An 18,751-nucleotide genomic window follows, 5' to 3' on the forward strand; every position below is an offset into this window, starting at 1 on the left:
TTCATCACCAATCGAATCAGAGGAGGATAGTGAGAAATAAATCCAGATCTTAAAACACCTTCCCCCCACCCCTTCCTTCTTCCCAGGCTCAGCTTCACTCCCATTTCTCTCCCTCCTCCCCCCGAGCGGCGCAGGGGGATGGGGAATGGTGGCTGCGGTCAGTTCATCACACGCTCTCTCTGCTGCTCCTTCCTCCTCAGGGGGAGGACTCCTCACACTCTGCCCCTGCTCCAACATGAGGTCCCTCTCACGGGAGACAGTTCTCCACAAACTTCTCCAACATGAGTCCTTCCCACGGGCTGCAGCTCTTCACAAACTGCCCCAACGTGGGTCCCTCCCACAGGGTGCAGTCCTTCAGGAACAGGCTGCTCCAGCGTGGGTCCCCCACAGGGTCAGAAGCCCTGCCAGCAGACCTGCTCCAGCGTGGGCTCCTCTCTCCATGGGTCTGCAGGTCCTGCCAGGAGCCTGCTCAAGCGCGGGGCTCCCCATGGGGTCACAGCCTCCTTCGGGCACCCACCTGCTCTGGTGTGGGCTCCCTTCCACGGGCTACAGGTGGAGATCTGCTCCACTGTGGACATCCATGGGCTGCAGGGGAACAGTCTGTCTCACCATGGTCTTCATCAGGAGTTGCAAGGGAAGGGTCTCTGCTCCGACACTTTGGGCACCTCCTCCCCCTCCTCCTTCACTGACCTTGGTGTCTGCAGAGTTGTTTCTCTCACATCTCACTCCTCTCTCTCTACCCAGCTGTTTCACCGCCGGGTTTTTTCTTCCCTTTCTTAAATACGTTATTACAGGCGCTACCACCATCGCTGATGGGCCTGGCCTTGGCCAGCGGTGGGTCCGTCTTAGAGCCAGCTGGCACTGGCTTTATCAGACATGGGGGAAGCTTCTCGCAGCTTCTCCACAGAAGCCACCCCTATAGCCTCCCGCTACCAAAACGTTGCCGCGCAAACCCGTAACAATAGATATCCATCCTAATGCCATGAAATGATCCCTGGAAATTTAGCGGTAGGAAACAGGTATCATACTCGTGCTGTAGATGCACTGTTGCTAAGACTTTAATGATGATTTAGTATCCAGAATACTTGAGAAACGTAATTAAAAACTGGTTTGTTATTAAAATTTATAGAGTTTTTGTGGATTTTCATAATCTTACCATCATCTTTTTTGTTTCCTTAAAATGAGAGATGAATAAGTAAAGCACAACTTTCCCCCTGTATTTATTAGTTTTTCACCAGCTGCACCCTGAAGAAGACGGTAAGGATGAGGGATTAATTTTTCAAATATTTTTTTTTCCAGGTAGGTATGTCCTTATTAATGTGCAGTGCAGGAACTCGCTTAGTTCTTACTAAATTGAAGGTTCACTGAAGTATCTTGGGTGAGACCGTAAACTAACTGAGATCAGTGGGACTACTGACAGAAACAAGTCCAGGACAAAATCAGATCCAGGATTTAAAACCTCTCTGTCTCTAACCAGCACAGTAATGCTACAAAAAAAAAGACAACCACAAATCAGTTGCCAGGCTGTGTAATTGCCATGGTGTGAGAGCAGAGAGCCTGGCAGGAAGACGTATGGAAGAGATTATCACACAGTTCATGTAAGGCTGCACGATCTTAGATGGCTTGAATTCTCATCTGTGTGGCCACTTCTTTCTCACAGCTTCCCCTCATGGCCAGCTAGACTCCTGCTTTGAGTTGTGAGTTTGGAACAGCCCTACTAATGCATCTGGACTTGCCCAGGTTCAAGGGGCTCCATATGTTAACTTCCCCTAAATCCGTATTTCAATCCAGAGAGCTTTGTAAACTGAACCAAATCTTTGTAAAAAGGCCTTGGCTTCCTGCACGCATTTTTCTCCAGTTGTAGGTGTCATTGTGCTGCCTGCTGTACAAAATAAAACAGAAGGATGCTGTGGCTTACCAAGTAGTATTTGGAAGCACTCCAAGGCAAATTAACAGACCAAGCTCTAACCAGTGCTTGCCCAACCACTAGAAAACTTTGTAAGCTGCAAAAGAACGCAGTTTGCTCTGCAATTTTCTCCCTATGAAACGTACAGGCTAAAGCCATTTTTGCTGTCAGTGGAAAATAAGACTTATCTAAATGTTCTGTAGGGTTGTAGGTAACCTCACAGTGAATGAAAGGCCTCTGTGCTCTGTTTTTTCTTCCATTTAAGTGACTGCCAAAAGTAGTGTTGAGCTTGAAGGGAAGAGGGATCAAACATTGGCCACCCAGAGGGGGAAAAACATCGGTGTCTAGAAATTAAGCACCATTTGCTTGACATTTCTGTAAATAAATTCTACTCAATAGCTCTTTTTCTAGAGGTGGATGTGTTGTGCACCAAGTCAGATAGTACTTTTCAAGAAGTACTTCCTTACTCAAATTACTGAATAACTTACAAAGTTCTAGTTCACAAACACGAACCAGGCTGAAAAATAGCAAGTATCTTACAGGTGTTGGGTTGCTATATAATTGGTAATGTAGTTTCACACATCTTTGTTGGCTTTTCCCTTTTGATAAGTCATTACATTATATACAATGGCCAGGTCTCTACGCAAACCGAACTCTGCAGGGTGCAGAGCCTTGCGCAGTTTGTCGTCATCGATAGATGTGCTTTTTACAGTTGTGAGAATCCATTACTCTAACAAGTTACCTTAGCAAGACATACAGTCAACTTTGTAGTCACCGGTGGCAGTGCAGTTGACTGCACCCTTTATTAGTCGGATGTCTGCGTAACTCTTCTCCTCAGACAGCGAGCTCCTCCAGGACAGTTGAACCAAACTCCTCTCTGAAAGACGTTTATAGACTTGGCTGTAGTGGTATCATTACCACTAACTACAGCTGCTTTCCAAGTATAAGAACAGGAGGAGGGCAGGTGGCTACTTATGAGGCAGCATATTTTTATTTTCAGAGTAGTGAGCCTTCCTAGCTGTTGTGTCTATGATACAATTGAAATCTCATGGCAAACAAATATTATAGTTGCACGTAGGTAATGGCGGTTCAAAGTTGCAGCACACTTTGTCTTGCCTCCTACCACTGAGTCTGCTCCATCACCACGTTTTCCTGCATCCATCTTGTAACGGTGGTCACTAAAAGTTGAGTTGGTTTTTTTTGTGTGTGTGTTGGGGTTTTTTCATTTGTTTGTTTGGGGGTATTTTTTTAGGGGAAAAAAAAAGTCTCATTTTGCAACCATCTGTTCTCTGCTACACGATGAAGACAATTGCGTGGTTCTTGTCAGTAGTTATATTCTTATTGTTATATAATAGATCTTATGTTCTTGTCCATTTAAAATACTTGTAGAAGTAAAATGTTTTTCTTTTATTATTAACACATGTTAAGAACCACTGTATTGTCATTGTATGACTATATTTAACCACACTGTGTGTACGTAGCTGAGAAGATTTATTTTTTCCTACTCCAGATCACATTCCGTGTTTAGGGGGTATGATTTTGTAAACACTTAGGTATGTGATTTGCTTTGTACTAACAAGTCCCGATGGCTACTGTTGGCCTGGTTACATGTGTTAAGTTAGGCAAAAGCCTGCAGGATCGGGACACTTTTCAGAAAACAAGTAGTTGCTTTTCCTTGTGCTGATTTTTTTCATGCTCTTTTTCGGCAGATTTTATCAAAGAAATATGTATTATTCCAGTAGGAGCTTCTGGTGTTTTGAGACAAAAACAAGTTGCTAATGACCAGACTAAACCATTCACAAAGTTGCAAGCATTGTGGCAGAAACCTGTTTCTAACCAACCCGCAGATGAGTTGAGGCAGTGGTGTGTGTTGTACGTATGTTCCACACGTGGTACTCAAGGCATTGCTCCCTGGGTTTTTCATTAAATAGCATATATAAAGTAAATGTTTGAAGTATGAGTTGATGTATTTGAAGCATAAGAGTGATGAAAGTGATGCATTATGTCACTGTAACATATTGACATTATCAATTATGTGTTATTAAACAGCTTAGCTAACTGAATGATTTACCTTGTGTTTAACTGCCTTTTTCAATTAAAGGTAGCAAATGCTGTGTAACTGGGGCACAGCCATAGAAACCATATATTTTCTCCTGTTAACACCAGCACTGCTGACATGCAAGTGATGGGAGTGTTGGCATTTTGCTGCAGGCTCTAATGAGCTAGTTTAAATGGTCTAAAAGGTCTAAAAAAAGTGATTAATGATTAGGAACAGGACCGTTACACAGCTTCACAGCTCTTTTCCTCAATGCACTTCCATTTATGTCAACTAGCCGCACACTTGGGAGGTGTTATTTCAAAGTAGTCAGCACAGGGTTTTTTTTCTACTGCCATTTGTTTCTACTTCATAGGTCCCTTTGGTTGGCCAGATACAGCTAGTGTTTCCTCAAAGTTGTAAGCTTCAGTGATAAAGGAGGATAATCCACAGGCTCTGCGTGTCTGTGACCAAACTCGAAGCTGTTGAACTCTACTGTCATTTCAAAACAGTGAATGCCGTCTTTAACGTCTCACTCTACTTACTCGGTTTTGGTGTGTTGTGTTGGAAACAATTTAAAGGTTCCTCTCAAAGTAATTGAAGCACTTTGTCAACCGGCAAGTGATTCTCTTCTGCTGTTCACTTGGTTTTGCAGCAAGCGGTAATTTGTACGTTAGCACTGTGTGTTTGTAAAGGGTAACTGTCCGCCACTAAGCCCTCCCTCTATACATATACATATATATTTGTTACGTGTATTTCTTTGGGGACTGAGGTCAATGAACACTACTGCAACAGTTTACTGCCCCCCCCCCCCCAAGTAACAATTAGCTGCCCTATGTAGGAAAAACAAGTAGCTCAAAAGAAAATTAAAAACAAGGTTGAAAATGCCATATCTCACTCTTCTTAATGAACCTTAAGACAGCGAGATATCTAGTAGATATAATGCATTCTCTTTGCTCTTTTAAGCTAAGGCATTATCAAACGGTGAAGACTAGTGGGGACTGAACACTCAAGGGGAAGATACCTTGTATTTTTGGGTAGTTTATTTCACCATGCGAAGGTCTTGGAGCTTGTGGCTGAAAGTCAGCAATTGCTCTTAAGTATCGTGTTGTGGGCGAGGGGAATATATTTTCTTAGAATAAGACATTGAGTAGTATTTTAGTTGCTAGCATTTTGTCTTGGCATTTTGTTAGTAATCAAAGTATGAAGTGCAGTCTTAGCTGTGTGCAAGTTCAATCAAGTTTTGTGAACAAGCAGCTCAAGAAAGAAGTTTATGTAATGATTGAGGGGCCGAAGGGAGGATGTGGGATGATTTATTAGAGTGCGGTGGTGCAGAATAGCATGGTATGGGGTAAGGTGACATCTGCTGAATGGGTTTGCAGTATGTGTAGGGGAAGGATGGCTTGAAGGTAAGCATGTCACCTGGTTAGCTCGTCCTTGAACGTGGTGCTCAAGGTGGCATTGTAGCTCATCTGCCTTTCATAATGCTATTTTTATCCACCTCTGCCAAGAAACCAAGGCTTAGGCAGGCACGCTGGATGTCCGTTGTGCTCTTGTCCCCTGGCTCCCCAGAAACTTTGGCTCAGTTGATCGACATCGGCCAAATGTAGCAGAGGGGGAAGGGTCCTAAGAGCGTTATGGTCCAACCCATTTTGTGAACAAAAGGTGTCCAGCTAGAGGAGAAAGCTGCAGCTCTCTGGGTGGAGGGTTTGGCCGAACTCACCCTTTATTTAAGGCGAGAGAATCTACGCAGGGGAGTGCAGTTACGAACGCTCCGACGGCTATAATGCTGTTTTAGACATGACAAAAGAACTACAAACCTCATCTGTGAGAAAGCAGGCTTCCTTCGTCCTGGTGCTGACACGGCTACTTGTTACTCCTGAGGGATTCGCCTCTCCTGCCTCTGCAGTACCTGGAGAGGGATTTGCAGGGATTTTCTTGGCTCTGGGTGTACACAGGCCAGGATATGTGTAGTTGTTACTTTGGGTGTGTAAAGCTGCTTCCCTTCCTCCTCCTTATTAGGACATTTGCCTCATCAGCAGCCACTTGCATGTCTTGAGGGTTGGTTGGGTGTCTTTTTTTCCCCCCACACAGACACAGTTTCTGTTTAGAGAGTCTGCATTTCTCGTCTGCGGATGGGTCAGGGGAACATCTGCTCTGGATAGCTTTGAAGTGTTTTTTATTAACTCAGGCCCCCAAAATCCGGGCAGTGTGGTGACTATTCCCACGGCGCGCCTACCCTGCTACTTGTCTTCTGGAAGCTGGTGTTGAGGTTCATTACACACATTTATTCTTCATTTTTCTGCTCAGCTCGGATTCACTACGCAGATTCTGTTCTGAAACGGTGACGTAAAATATGGATTTTTTTGTTTTTCCTTACGCATCAGTGCAGCGCTTTTCCCCCTGTAGTTCAGAGCAGTGCTGCTGGTGGGCAGGTTTCAAAGGAACCTCAGCTCCATATGGTTTTACTCGATAATCCTTTATCCACCATCTTCGGCTCTCATTCCGGCGCTTTCTTGCCTGTGGCTACGTCTCTATCTCCGCATCAATTAGCACAGTGATTTATACAACAAGCAAGCCGTTTAGAGGTAATGGTACACAATTAACATCTCATTCCACCATAAAGGGTATGCTAAATACCCCAGTCACCGCTTTCTCTGCCTGGAATTGAAAGAAGTGTTTGTCCTAATTCATGCGCTATCTGATGTGAAGTGGGGGCTGCTTTGTGCGGCGCCACCCCATTAATCTAATTACCGAGAGCTGCGAACGAAGGGGAAGGGCCGCCCGGGCGCCGAGCCCGAGGGGAACGGCGTGACTCGGTGGGGCGAGGCCGGGCCTTGCGCGGCGGAACGGGGGCCTGGATCCCGCCTGTTGCGCCGCTCCTCACGGCCGCGGCCTTGTCAGCGCAGCCGGGCGCGGGCCTGAATAGAGCTGTAGATGCGCTGTCGTGTGGCGCGGGGGCGAGGATCCGTGGTGTGCTGTTGTATTAAATGATGCGTCCTGGTTGACGGCTACCTGGAGACCGCGCTGATGGAGTTGTCAAAGCGCCCGGGCCAACCGGCTGCTCCACCGGCCGCAGCGCCAGCAGGGTCCACTGCTCCCCCTGACCCGGCTCCCCCGGCCCCACACTGGGCCACGAGCGAGCTGCGGGCGAGGGAGCGCTCGGAACCGGCAGCCTGCCCCCGGCTCCTCAGCCACTGTGTCGGTGGCTTGGGGTGGCTTTGACCCTTGGTGGGTTTCTCGAGAGTGTCAAGCTACGTGTCGGTGGCTGAGGGTGGCTTTGACCCTTGGCCGGGTTTCTCAAGAGCGTCAGCTACGTGTCGGTGGCTGGGGGTGGCTTTGACCCTTGGTGGGTTTCTGGAGAGCGTTAGGTGCATGTTGGTGGCTTTGACCCTTGGTGGGTTTCTCGAGAGTGTCAGCTACGTGTTGGCGGCTGGGGGTGGCTTTCACCCTTGGTGGGTTTCTCGAGAGCGTCAGCTACGTGTCGGTGGCTTTGACCCTTGGTGGGTTTCTCGAGAGCGTCAGCTACGTGTCGGCGGCTGGGGGTGGCTTTCACCCTTGGTGGGTTTCTCGAGAGCGTCAGCTACATGTCGGTGGCTTTCACCCTTGGTGGGTTTCTCGAGAGCGTCAGCTACGTGTCGGTGGCTTTGACCCTTGGTGGGTTTCTCGAGAGTGACAGCTACGTGTCACACCAGGCGTGGGAAGTGGGGTCAAGTTGCCAGTCTGGTGAAGTTTCCGCCGCTGGAGTGTGCGCTGTGTGGCGGTGAGGCTCCTCTCTTTTTTTCTTTCCCTTTTTGCTGCTGCGAAAGGCTCACGGGTTTTGTGGCTGGTTTTGGTTTTGTTTAGCTGTCCCCGCAGCAGGTTGAGTGCTTGCTCCTCCATTAGACCACAAATGCCGTTGTTTTGCGTGGGTGTTAGCGCCAGGCCTCACCACCACCCCGGGGAAGTAGATTAGCTCTAGAACTCGGAGCTCGGGCAAAAAGTCTCTGTGATTTGCAAAATGTCATTGATCTCCTTATTGAGTAAGAAAGCCTTGACTCCGAAAGCAGGTGGTGCCTGGCACCTTCAAGCAATACGGAATAAACACATCATTTGCCGTGGTGGAGATCTAAGCAAGGGTACGATCACGGTGTTAAAATGCATAATGGTTAAGAAAAAAGGCAGCGTGCTCATCGTGTCCGGCACCGGAACATTGCCTTGTATTGCTTTGAGTGAGTACCGAAGAACATACTGCTTGTATGTCAAACCGCAGGTGACAACAATGAAGTGACTTGAGGCGGGGTACGGATTAGGAATGTTAAAGGGAAATCATGTGACCATAGTTAATAAACATCACCAATGGCAAAAATGAGACCGTAGGGCTAGTCAAAATAATGAAGATGCGCAGCAGACAGTTTCTCTCCTGAAATCTGAGCTACATAAGATTTTACCCCCTTCTGACCACAAGAATTGACAGACGTTTGAAAAACATGGTTGAACATTTAGGTAAAGCGTACTGAAAATCCACATCTGGTCAGCAGTCCAAACGCTGCCGTAAGGAACACATGGGCAGTGATACATTAGATTGCTCTATAAAATCTCCAGTGGAGTTTGAGCATTTACAGCTTCTGGGGACACGAGTTTCAGGTGTACAGGGGAGATCATATTTAATAAACCAATGTGAAATGGAACAGAGCGCACTTTAGAACATTTTACTGAAGGTTTGCAGTATTCTGTTGCACATGGCAAGGGAACCGTATCTGTGCAAGCTACGGAACTTGTTTTCGAGCAAAGATGGGGTCAGATGTGCCCTGGCCACCTTTTTGTAGCAGCCAGTCTACTTCTTGCCTACTGACTTGGGGGATCAGCACGGTACATATCTACAAAAAACCTCCACAAAACCCAAGGTATAATTTTCACTCTGTTTGCTTTCTTTCCCCCTCCCTACTCCTTTGCACTGCTGTTATTACACTTTTTTGTTTTCTTCCTTTTTGTCAAGGAGATTTGGTGGTAAGAGGTAGTTTTGGATTACATAAATACCCAATTGATTTAATGGGAGAGGTAGGACAGGATACTGTTACCCTTAGAAAACTATTAAGTAACATCACTTTTCCCTGCTGCAATTTTTTGTCGACTGATTGTGGACTCCAGCGGTCTGGTGGAAAAGAAACACCTGTTTTCTATGCCATCAAAAGCCGTAGGGCTCCTTTCGGGTACCTCTTTATTAACTTTGCTTTGGCTGGCAGAATTAGGCCCTGAAACCCTGCGGAGTGGAGCAGTGGCTGGTGACAACTACTCATCAGCTCTGATCTGAGGGCGAGCAGATTTCCTTGCTCCGAGAGTCCACCCGCAATCTATTTATGACTCCCAACAGATGTTTCTTCTGGTTTAGGCCGCTGGACACCTTCTGCTCTCTATCTGTAACCCAGACTTTACAGCCTTCCCCAGTTTACGCCCCTTCTTTCTCCCATCTCCTCCTCCTCCTGGTGAGGATAAAGGAAAAAAACCTGAAACCTCGTCCGCACTCCGTCAGCAGCATATCGAAACTTCTGCTTCAGATGTCCAGCCTTGTCCTCACTAAATCAAAGGCACAGCAGCAGTGTTCATTGCATCATGAGAAAAAAATGTGGTGTATTCTTAATTGTCTTAGTTTTAGCAGCACTGGCAGGCGCTGCTTGACTTGCTCTTGCAGAGAGCCTTGCGGCTGCACCTCGGTTGGGTGGACAGCCCCCGTGTACCCCCTGCACAGCCCAGAGGTGAGGAGCAGCCTCCCTGTATGCCCTGCACAGCCCAGTCCTGAGAGGAGCAGTCCCCCTGTACCCCCTGCACAGCCCATCACCCAGAGGTGAGGAGCAGTCCCCCGTGTACCCCCTGCACAGCCCGTCACCCAGAGGTGAGGAGCAGTCCTCCGTGTACCCCCTGCACAGCCCATCACCCAGAGGTGAGGAGCAGTGTCACAAAGGGACGCTTCTGCGGGTGTTTAGCGGGGTCCAGTCAGCAGCAGAAGTACATCAAAGGTAATCTTAAAGAAGGAACCTTTCTTTGCGGCTTTGTCTTTCTCTATTCTGAAAGGTCATTTGTGAACCGGCTGTGCCAAAAAAGGCCTTTCCCCAGAAGTTTACTGTTGTTATTTTTTACTTTTTGATTACAGTAACTTGCTTATCCCCCAAACAGACTAAAGAACAATAAACAAATACAAAAGGAAAAGGAACAGCTCATCAATAACAAAGACCCGCGTTTTAAAGCTTTGAGTGCACGGACTCTTACATCTCACTCCAAGCAAAGCAGGAGTCCTGCAGAGAAAGGAATCTGAAAGATATGAAAATTATAAAGATAGTAAAAACAATGTTTGGTAGGGATATTTTAACTTGGTGTGGAGAACTGAGCTTTCAAGTGCAGCCATACTGAGGAACATGGTTTTTCCCCAACTGCTGTGTGTTGTGGAGTGCATAGGGAATTTTGTATTTCACTCCCTGGGAAATGCTGTAGCCTAGATGGATGCGGAAGGTCTAGCTCTAGCTTTCACTTCAAGTTTAAATTTGGAAATGGGGCAGCTCGGAAGCATTGTATGTGGCTTAAAAAACTAAATGGCATCTAAACCTAATCCTTTGCAATCGTGTCAAAATAGTCTCTTGCAAGAGGCAGCAATAGAGTCCACAAATCTAAGTTATTTCTGTGTTCTTCCTTTTTTTCCCTTTTTTTTATTTTCAAACTCGGAGTACAAAGAAGACACTAACCATGGATACTGAAACTGTGCAATTTGGTGTAATTATATTCCCCCCCATAGATTTAATGAAGGACTTTTAAGTACAATCTATCTTTGATAAATAGTCCCTCTGCACAGAATGTTTATTAGATTGACAGCAGAATACACTCTGCAAGCTTTTTTTCCTTGCCACTTATGACTCAGATGAATTTTAATAGGAGTAAAAAGCTTTTATTTGCACAGTAATTTCACTTAAGGATCATATCCTTCAGAAGCTGGCAGACACTCGTACGTCTTGATTGCAAAACAGACACCCGAGAGTGAAGAAACGCGGGTAAGATGTTATTATTTGACTTGTCACGCTGCTGCAATTGTGGCTGCAACTTCTGCCATCGAATCTCCTGTAGGCATCGCCTCGCCTCTCCCCGCGGCGTGCAGGCAGGTGTGCAGGCGTGCACGCCGACGCACGCGCGCGCTGTCCTCCAGGGAGAAGACACCGCGCGCGCTGGGCGCGGGCGCTTGTGCAAGGGAGCTCGCTCGCCGTGTGTCGGGCTGGAAAGCGTGAGCGCCGCGGTCTTAACGGTCGCCTGCAGGAGGCTTGGAGTCCGAGCAGCTTTCAGCGTACAAAATGGTGCTGGTTTCCCTGCGCCGTACCGGTTGTGACCACGGCACGTGTTTGGGAATGGGCTGCTCAAATCTTTGGGCGCCGCTTACAGCTTCGGGGAGCGTTGCTGGGGCGGTGGGGGGGGGCTGGTTCGTTTCGCCGTTCGCCCGTATTTCTGATTAGAAGCAAGTGTTGCTAACTGGACGGCTGCGCTCTTCGTTGCACAGAATTCTGTGTGTCCGAACGCCGTTCGTGGAGGACGGTAATCCTCCGTTATGTGTTTTTAATTCGGCTTTGGAAGCTGCATTTGAAAGGTGTCGCTGCAGAACTAATCACCTTTTGCGTGTATTTCTAAACACCTTGTTCTACTCTCTGCAGAAGCAGAAGGTAGAGTCCCCCTTTACCTTCACCAGAAGGGGATCGGATTTTTTCTGTCTGCGTAAAAATGAAAAGTAAAGACGTTCTATTGCTCATAAAACAATAGCTAATTGTTTTGGAGGAAAACATACTGTTCAAAGCAAGGTGTTGAACTTTACATCGGCAAAATAGGCATTTGAATTGTAAATGCGGTCCGCCCGGTGCTGATTATTAAAACCTTTGTTTAAATTATGGATGAAGCGTGGTCGCGGGGGTCTTCCCTCCGCCGGCCCCGGCGGGCGCGGGGCTCTCCCGCAGAGACCTGCTGCCATCTGCTGGCGTCTCGCACTGGGTTGCAGGCGCTCGGGGGCGAGCCTGGGGGCCGTGTGTCTGTCCGAGAGCGGGGCACTGCCTGTCCAAGCCATCGCAGGTTTTGAAAAGCCCCGAGAAGCCCGGAGTGGAGTCGAGCGCGCACACCTTGCTGTTCGCGGGAAGGTCTGTGTGTAAAGGGGTGCTCGCAGACACTTCAGGTTCAGCTTTTCCATTTCTAATTGCTAGAAAACAAAACATAAAGAGTCTTTTTTTTTTCTTGAGGTATGTAACAGCTGCTGAACAGTTTTTATTACGGAGAAAATGTATTCGGTGCAACCAAAATGTGCCCTCATTTTGCCCGTGCGTGAAAAAAATGGAAGTGAAATTGTTTAATACATTTTAATCACAAAATATAAGCAAGTCATTAACTTTAAACGTTAAATACGTGATAAAAAGAAATGTTGAAAAAGTAAACGTAATGTTTAAAATCAATAATGTCACTGAAAATGTGGCAAACTTCCGCAAAACATCGATTTCCACTTCAGCGCAGCATTGGAAACGAATCCCTCGATATTCCGCAACCACTAAAGGTAATGTGCAGTAAGCATAGGGATATTTCTGTTTTTTAAACTTGTATCTCCTATGTCTACCCCCAATTTTTAGATGAATCTGACCTTTCTTTACTGTACTTGATTCTTTTAGGCGCTCGTTCCTGCAGATTGGGGTTGCGTATTTTTCTTCCTATATCCTGAAAATGAAACTCGACATAAAGATTTCAAACAGTGATTTTTATATAGTCCTATGAAGAACAGATAACAGATGGATTCTATGAAAACATGCCATAAAATAGTGCAGATTATTGACTGGAATTCACCAAGGTGCAGTTTTCTAAACCATTCCTCTTCCTATTCTTCAGTACAAATTGCAAATACTGACGAAGGATGCTGCGGAGCTGAGCAAGTACATGCCGGAGAAAGCAGCAGAGGACACCTCCAGCATTTTGAGATCTCCCATGCCTGGAGCAGTGGTGGCAGTTTCTGTCAAGCCTGGGGACATGGTAAGAAGTGTGATGTATATATCTGCATTTTCGTTATATATTCCACACAAATTTCTCCTTGGTGCAACTGAAACTACATGTCACACTTTTTTTTTTTTTTTTTTACATCACCTGTAGAATAAAGTGTGCTGAAGGATGTGTGCTGCTTTTTGTTTGAATTCTGAAAACTAGTAAGGAAGCACAATTTAAATTAAACTGACTTTAAAAGGAAATTTTTCAGCTGGCTACGAGTCCATAGCTGAAACTCAGCAAATAGCTTGGTTTTGTATCACAAGTGTCTTAGCAGGGGGAGGAAATTTTGTGTGTGTATGTGCATGTAAATATACGTAAGTATATATGTATGATGTTATTGCTAGCGGGAGAGCATTGTTGATTTTCTGCCCTGAAGCAATGAAAATATTATTAAACACAAGGGACACAGAACAGATATTTAACTTCCACCCCCTGCTTTTTTTTTTGTTTTTTTAAGAATCCCCGTGCTAGCATTTCACAAGACACATGAATTTCCTGATTTGGGAATTCCATGCTGGGAATTCCCGGTCTCTTGTGGGAATCCTCTTGTCCTACAGAAGGAAGAAACTTGACATACAGAAGGGCAACAGAACGTGCTGTTGCAGTCCTGGGGATTTCCAGTGCTTCTTTCCTCACACTGAGCTGGAAACAAATGTAAATATGGTGTTTTAGAGTTACAGATAAACACCTGCTTGAACTCAGCTTTATATGAAATTCTACCACATTGTATTATAGGTTATTTCTAAGGTCAGGGCCCTTACCTCGCATAACCCTTGAAAGCAACAGTGATGCAGACACAGGAATACTTAAATCAGATGGTGCAGATTAATTTGAGAGTGCTGTTGTCAGTTAAATGATGCCATAAACGTGTATGTGGCACTTAGATACGAACAGAAAGCTTTAGTCGCAGAGTTCATAATTTATGGGCAATGAAACCTAGATTTTCTGGAGAGATAATTTAGAAATGGGATCAAGTTTTCAAGTCCAAAATTAGCACTGCACTCATCGTACGATGGTCATCAGTGGCACTGATAAAGTGATCTGTTTGCTTACATTTTGCTATGATGCCACTTTTGGTTTTAGAACATAAGGTTGTTTCTGTCTATTTACAGAGAGAAGGGAGTCATCATGTTAGTGTTGAAGATCTATAGGTGCAAATGTTCATATTGATGAAATAAAGAGATTTCTGAGAAAACAGAACTAAGTACAGCTGAGTAAAAATTAGCAAGAGAGAAATTCTTTTGAATTCTACACTTTGCTTTCTAGGTTTGTGATCTGTACATGTACACACACTATTTATGCCTTTAAAACCAGCAGTATTCAATTAAAATCAATCACTATGTCATCGCATGGACAGAGAAATCTGTGATTTCTGTGTCTAGGCAGTAAGAGTGACTGAGTGAGGGAGATCTTAAGCAAATACTCTTTTCTTTGCTAAGAGTGAAGGGGAACATTTTTAAGGCAAGGATTTTCAGCCTTTTTTAATTTAAGATGTTTTTGAGAAGCTCGTTCTGCTAAATGTTACCACCCTTCTTGCCCTGGAGGATAGTTCTTGTTGTATTGAAGGAGTAGAATCAGTGGAGGAGGAGGCCAGAGCCAAAGGGATTTTAAGCAAATAAATAAATGAACCTCCCGCCACAAATCGCCGAGCGGTGCAGTGCATCAGAGCACAAGTTGTTAAATAATGTGTGGAGATTTTTTTTATTTGTCTTCTCCTCTCCTGCAGCTTTTCGCTGGAGGCACTGAGTGACAGAGCATTTGAATGGCATAATCTATCTTCTGCTGACCTGAGCTTGTCAATGCTAATTGTGGGGCTTTAATTGCAAAAACACATTTGCGTTATTGAAAGGGCTTTAACTTAAATCCTTCCTTTTCAGGACTAGTGTCAAAACGTTAAAAAAGAGGCGAGCCAGCGAGCGAGATGAGGGTAGCATCAGCGGTCGGCGCTGAATAAGCCGTGGGATGGTGTGATTCAGATTACGCGTCTCGGCTGTCCGTCAGAAAGCAGCTCGCTCAGTCCAGCTGTTCAAGGCATGATGGGCAGGGAGCTGTAGCTCCCTGATAGAGACAGCTCTTTTTGTTGCGCTACTTGGGAAAAGTCTGATGTCTTTAGTCTGCTGGAGAAATGGGAATTTAAGTAGCTCCCGTTCTGCGTTTGCAGCTGGGTTTGGCAGTTCACATTTGCACGGCGTGTGAAGACGGCACAGCTGAAAAATGGGAGAGCGCGAGGTAGTTGTCCCCCCTTCCACTCAGGCGTTGCTGCTCCCAGCAGCAGAGCTGCCTGGTTATCAGCTGCTGGGAGATTGTTTTCTCCCAGCCTGTGGTCTGTGCTGTGTGGCGTCAGCGCAGCGCAGTCCCCGCACCAGTGCCGCGCTCGCAGAGCGATGCTCTCGGAGGGGTGAGCAGCACGGGGAGCTGGGCTGCCGCACTCCTCCTTCAGGTGTGACTTTAGGAGTTCCTTCACCACTTCTAGAGAGGGACATCTCCTCTCCGGATGGACGGCCGCGCATGCAAACTCATGTTCATTGCCTGCGGTTGGGCTGTCGGGCATCCCGCCCGCTCCGGTACAGCCTCTGGTGTTCGTTAGTCCCTCTCGACGTGTCCCTGGCCACAGGAGAAGGCGACGCTGATCCCTGCCTTGGTTTTCCTCACTCGATGCGTCAATGTTTTCCCTTGAAGCGCAGCATCTCGTGTGGCTGCTGCTGCTGCTGAAAACTCCTTGAGGCTGATGAAGTCCGGTAGAAGGTTGTGTGAGCATCCTCTATCCAGCCGGTCTGATAAGCAGTTTTCGGTTAATTTTTGCCAAAAGATACTGCATATGCAAGGAATTTATTTTCTTTTGTCTGTAAGATGATCTATAGATTTTAGTAACACAGTGGGGAAGTGCTGTTTGTCATTTAGGGAGAGGCAGAACTTGCGATGCTGCCAATTTTCTTAGCTTTTTAGTTACTTTCTACTTTCTTTATTTTCCTTCATGTGATCAGAAGACTGTAATTAGATGTCACTCAGTTATTCCTGGAAACACAATGAAGGCACTCAGAAGCAGAAAGCAACATAAACAACACAACAATTTGAAATCTGGCTGGCTGGAAAGAAGGTTAATATTATTTAGGGAAAGAAGATTTTGATTTAGCTTACATTCCTCACAAGAAGAGTCGTGTTATATAGGAAATATCCATTTTGAGGGGTGAGGGTGTTTGCATGTTTATTTTGTCAGTAGATTGGTAATGACAAGCGTGCATTAGGATGAAATTCAGGTTTGGGAGAGTTACTTTTTGGTTCTCCATGGTGTCAAGGGCCAGAGAAACCACTGAGCCTCAAGAGTCCGGGCAAGGGACTCGCTCTGTTTCTGCCGACACCGACGGCAGCAGAAGCCAGCCCTGGTAGCACACGACGGTATTTTCGTGCCAGAGCGTGGAGATGGCACCGTGTGTGGTTTTAATCTCACCACAACTACCACAAATACAGCACCATAAAGACGGCTAAAGCTGCAGAAATTCGCTGCTTTACTTAAAGGGTAGGAAACAGGCAGGCACTTGCCAACGCTGCTTCGTCTTGAGTTCCTTAGCTTGATTTCTGTGCGTGTGGGATTCTGGGCACGGAAGCTGCAGGAGCAGGGAAAGCCTGAGATCCTGATGGCTGAACAGGTAAAGCCATGTTGTTGTACGCCATTTAAAGAAAGCCCCCCAGAGTGCTCCCACAACTGATTCTGAGTTTGGTGGTCTGAACTGTCCATGACAAAAAAAATCTGAACTGTCCTTGTAGTGCCTTGTAGCCTTTGCTGTATTTTCACCTGTGAACATGATGTTTGCTTTTTCGGTTTTCTGTCAGAAATGCAAAGGTGTTTTTCTTTTAGCTGTGTATTTCTGTGGGTTGATTTTGTTTTTTAATTAAATAAGGCGGAACAGGTGGCATTACTAAGCCAAGCATTGGTCTATAAGCTAACACCGGTGCTGGCAGCCTAAATGGCTTTAATGATTCCCCCCAGCCATAAATATGTAAAAGCAAAGCACCTCTGGGTAGACAGCCCAGTGTTACTGAATCTTTGTAGGACTACGGCCAAAAGAAGAGGGTGGTTAATTATTTTGATCGAAGTTTCTAAATTTCCTCTCTTCTTCCCAGTAATTCAGGATTACCCCAGGTTTTGGAAGTTATCACCATTCAAACCACTCTTTAAAAGGGCTTTTCTCATATCAAAATTTCTTATGATTTCAAATTAGTGCTAGTGTAGCCATGGGTATTCATACTGCATGGGATGGGGTTTTTTTCTACCAAGATCTCAGCTATTAAATGTATATGCTAATTATCTCAGTAATTTTAAAACTGAGTATCTTGAAGGCTGCTTTTTTAGTTGTATAACTTACAAAACAGACTCCTGTCAGTGAACCCACGTTTTAAAAACAAACGAGGAAGATGTTTTAAGCTGCATTCCAGTTCTTCTAAACTGCATTCCTCTTCCAGTTCAGTTGCATGCACGTTATTTCAGTTTCTCTTGTTGTTCTTTAGAAAAATAGTTAAAAAAAAAATTTCTCCAAAATTTTCTGTTTCACAAGCCTAACAAAATCGTTGCTATGGGAAAAGATAGGTTTTGCTTGACCTCTGCTGCTGAAATATTCACTACTAAAAACCCAACCAAAACATCTTCCTAAATTCTCTCAGTAGATCATTCATTCCTGTGAAAGAAAAGGTGGAGTTATAAAGTTACCTGTTGCCATCAGCCAGTTATGTGTTGTTTTAAATCATATTTGCCCTTCAGACCTCAAAATCTAAAAAAAAAAAAAGTAATCTTTCTTATCTTACAGTTTTACTGGTTGGAATTTGTAACAGAGGCATAACAACCAGGAAAAACAGTAAATATGTATTTGCTTAAGTAACAGTTTCACATTTTATTTAGACAAATATGGTATCAATAAATTAGTAAGATATTCTTAAATTCAAATAAGATTGTTGTTTTGTGTGTGAGCCTTCTTTTTTTTTCTTCTATTGTTGTTTTTCCTTTTTCTTTACCTCCTTTCCTCCCTGCTGTTCTACAGCAATCCCAGTACAAGTACTAACTGCATTTTTGTCTTAAAGGGAGTTTGCAGTCTTGACCAAATGCGGTCACTGATTCTGTATAGTAAATAATTTTCAGGGGGCGCATTTTTGTGGGGGAAAAAAAATTGTTAGTAGTCAGGAAATGAAACCATTTTCACAGCTGTGCAGTTTCAAGAGTAAAAGAGTAAAAGCATTCAAATGTTTCACCATTCTTATAGCATGAGGCTTCAAGTAATAGTTGTGGTTACATTAGAAAAACCTGAACTATAGTAATTACTCATAACATATTTATGTAAATTCTGAATTTGAGTTGAATAGATTTTTCTTCTGTATCTTTGTGCAATTGCGCAGTCTTAGATTTGTGTTTGAGTGTAGAGTAATTAAGAATGAAATCCTATTCCGATGATGAGGTGCAAATATTCAATATTATTAGAGTTTCCTCCAAGGGCAAAAATGCTGCCATCCTTTGTAAAGAAATCGTAGATTTTTTTTTTTCCCCCTCCCCCTTTTCGACTGATAAGCAGCGTTTTAGCCGTTCCTGAGAAAAGCTGGCCGATAAAGGTCGGTGTGCTGGCAGGTGAGCCTTGCCTTCGAGCTGCCCGAGCCGGCCCTGGAGGTGCTGCGCCTGGTGTCGCTGCCCCAGCGCGCCGGGGCCGCGGGCGGGCAGCCGTCGGGGCAGCGTGTTTGGGGTAAGTGGGAGTGCAACGGCCGCGCTGATTGCTGTCAGGGGGGCATCGCCGACCTTTGGC

The 18,751-nt window shown here is 45.3% G+C and overlaps 1 protein-coding gene across 1 annotated transcript in view; it reads left to right on the forward strand.

Annotated features, from left to right (window-relative positions):
• PCCA (propionyl-CoA carboxylase subunit alpha) overlaps window positions 1-18,751 on the forward strand; it is a 300,689-nt gene that overhangs the window by 271,204 nt on the left and 10,734 nt on the right. The window contains exon 22 of the mRNA XM_075424221.1: window positions 12,816-12,956. Coding sequence (XP_075280336.1) covers window positions 12,816-12,956 — 141 coding nt within the window. The remainder of the gene's footprint in view (window positions 1-12,815; window positions 12,957-18,751) is intronic.

This window comes from Opisthocomus hoazin, chromosome 1, assembly GCF_030867145.1.
Source record: "Opisthocomus hoazin isolate bOpiHoa1 chromosome 1, bOpiHoa1.hap1, whole genome shotgun sequence".
NCBI lineage: Eukaryota > Metazoa > Chordata > Aves > Opisthocomiformes > Opisthocomidae > Opisthocomus > Opisthocomus hoazin.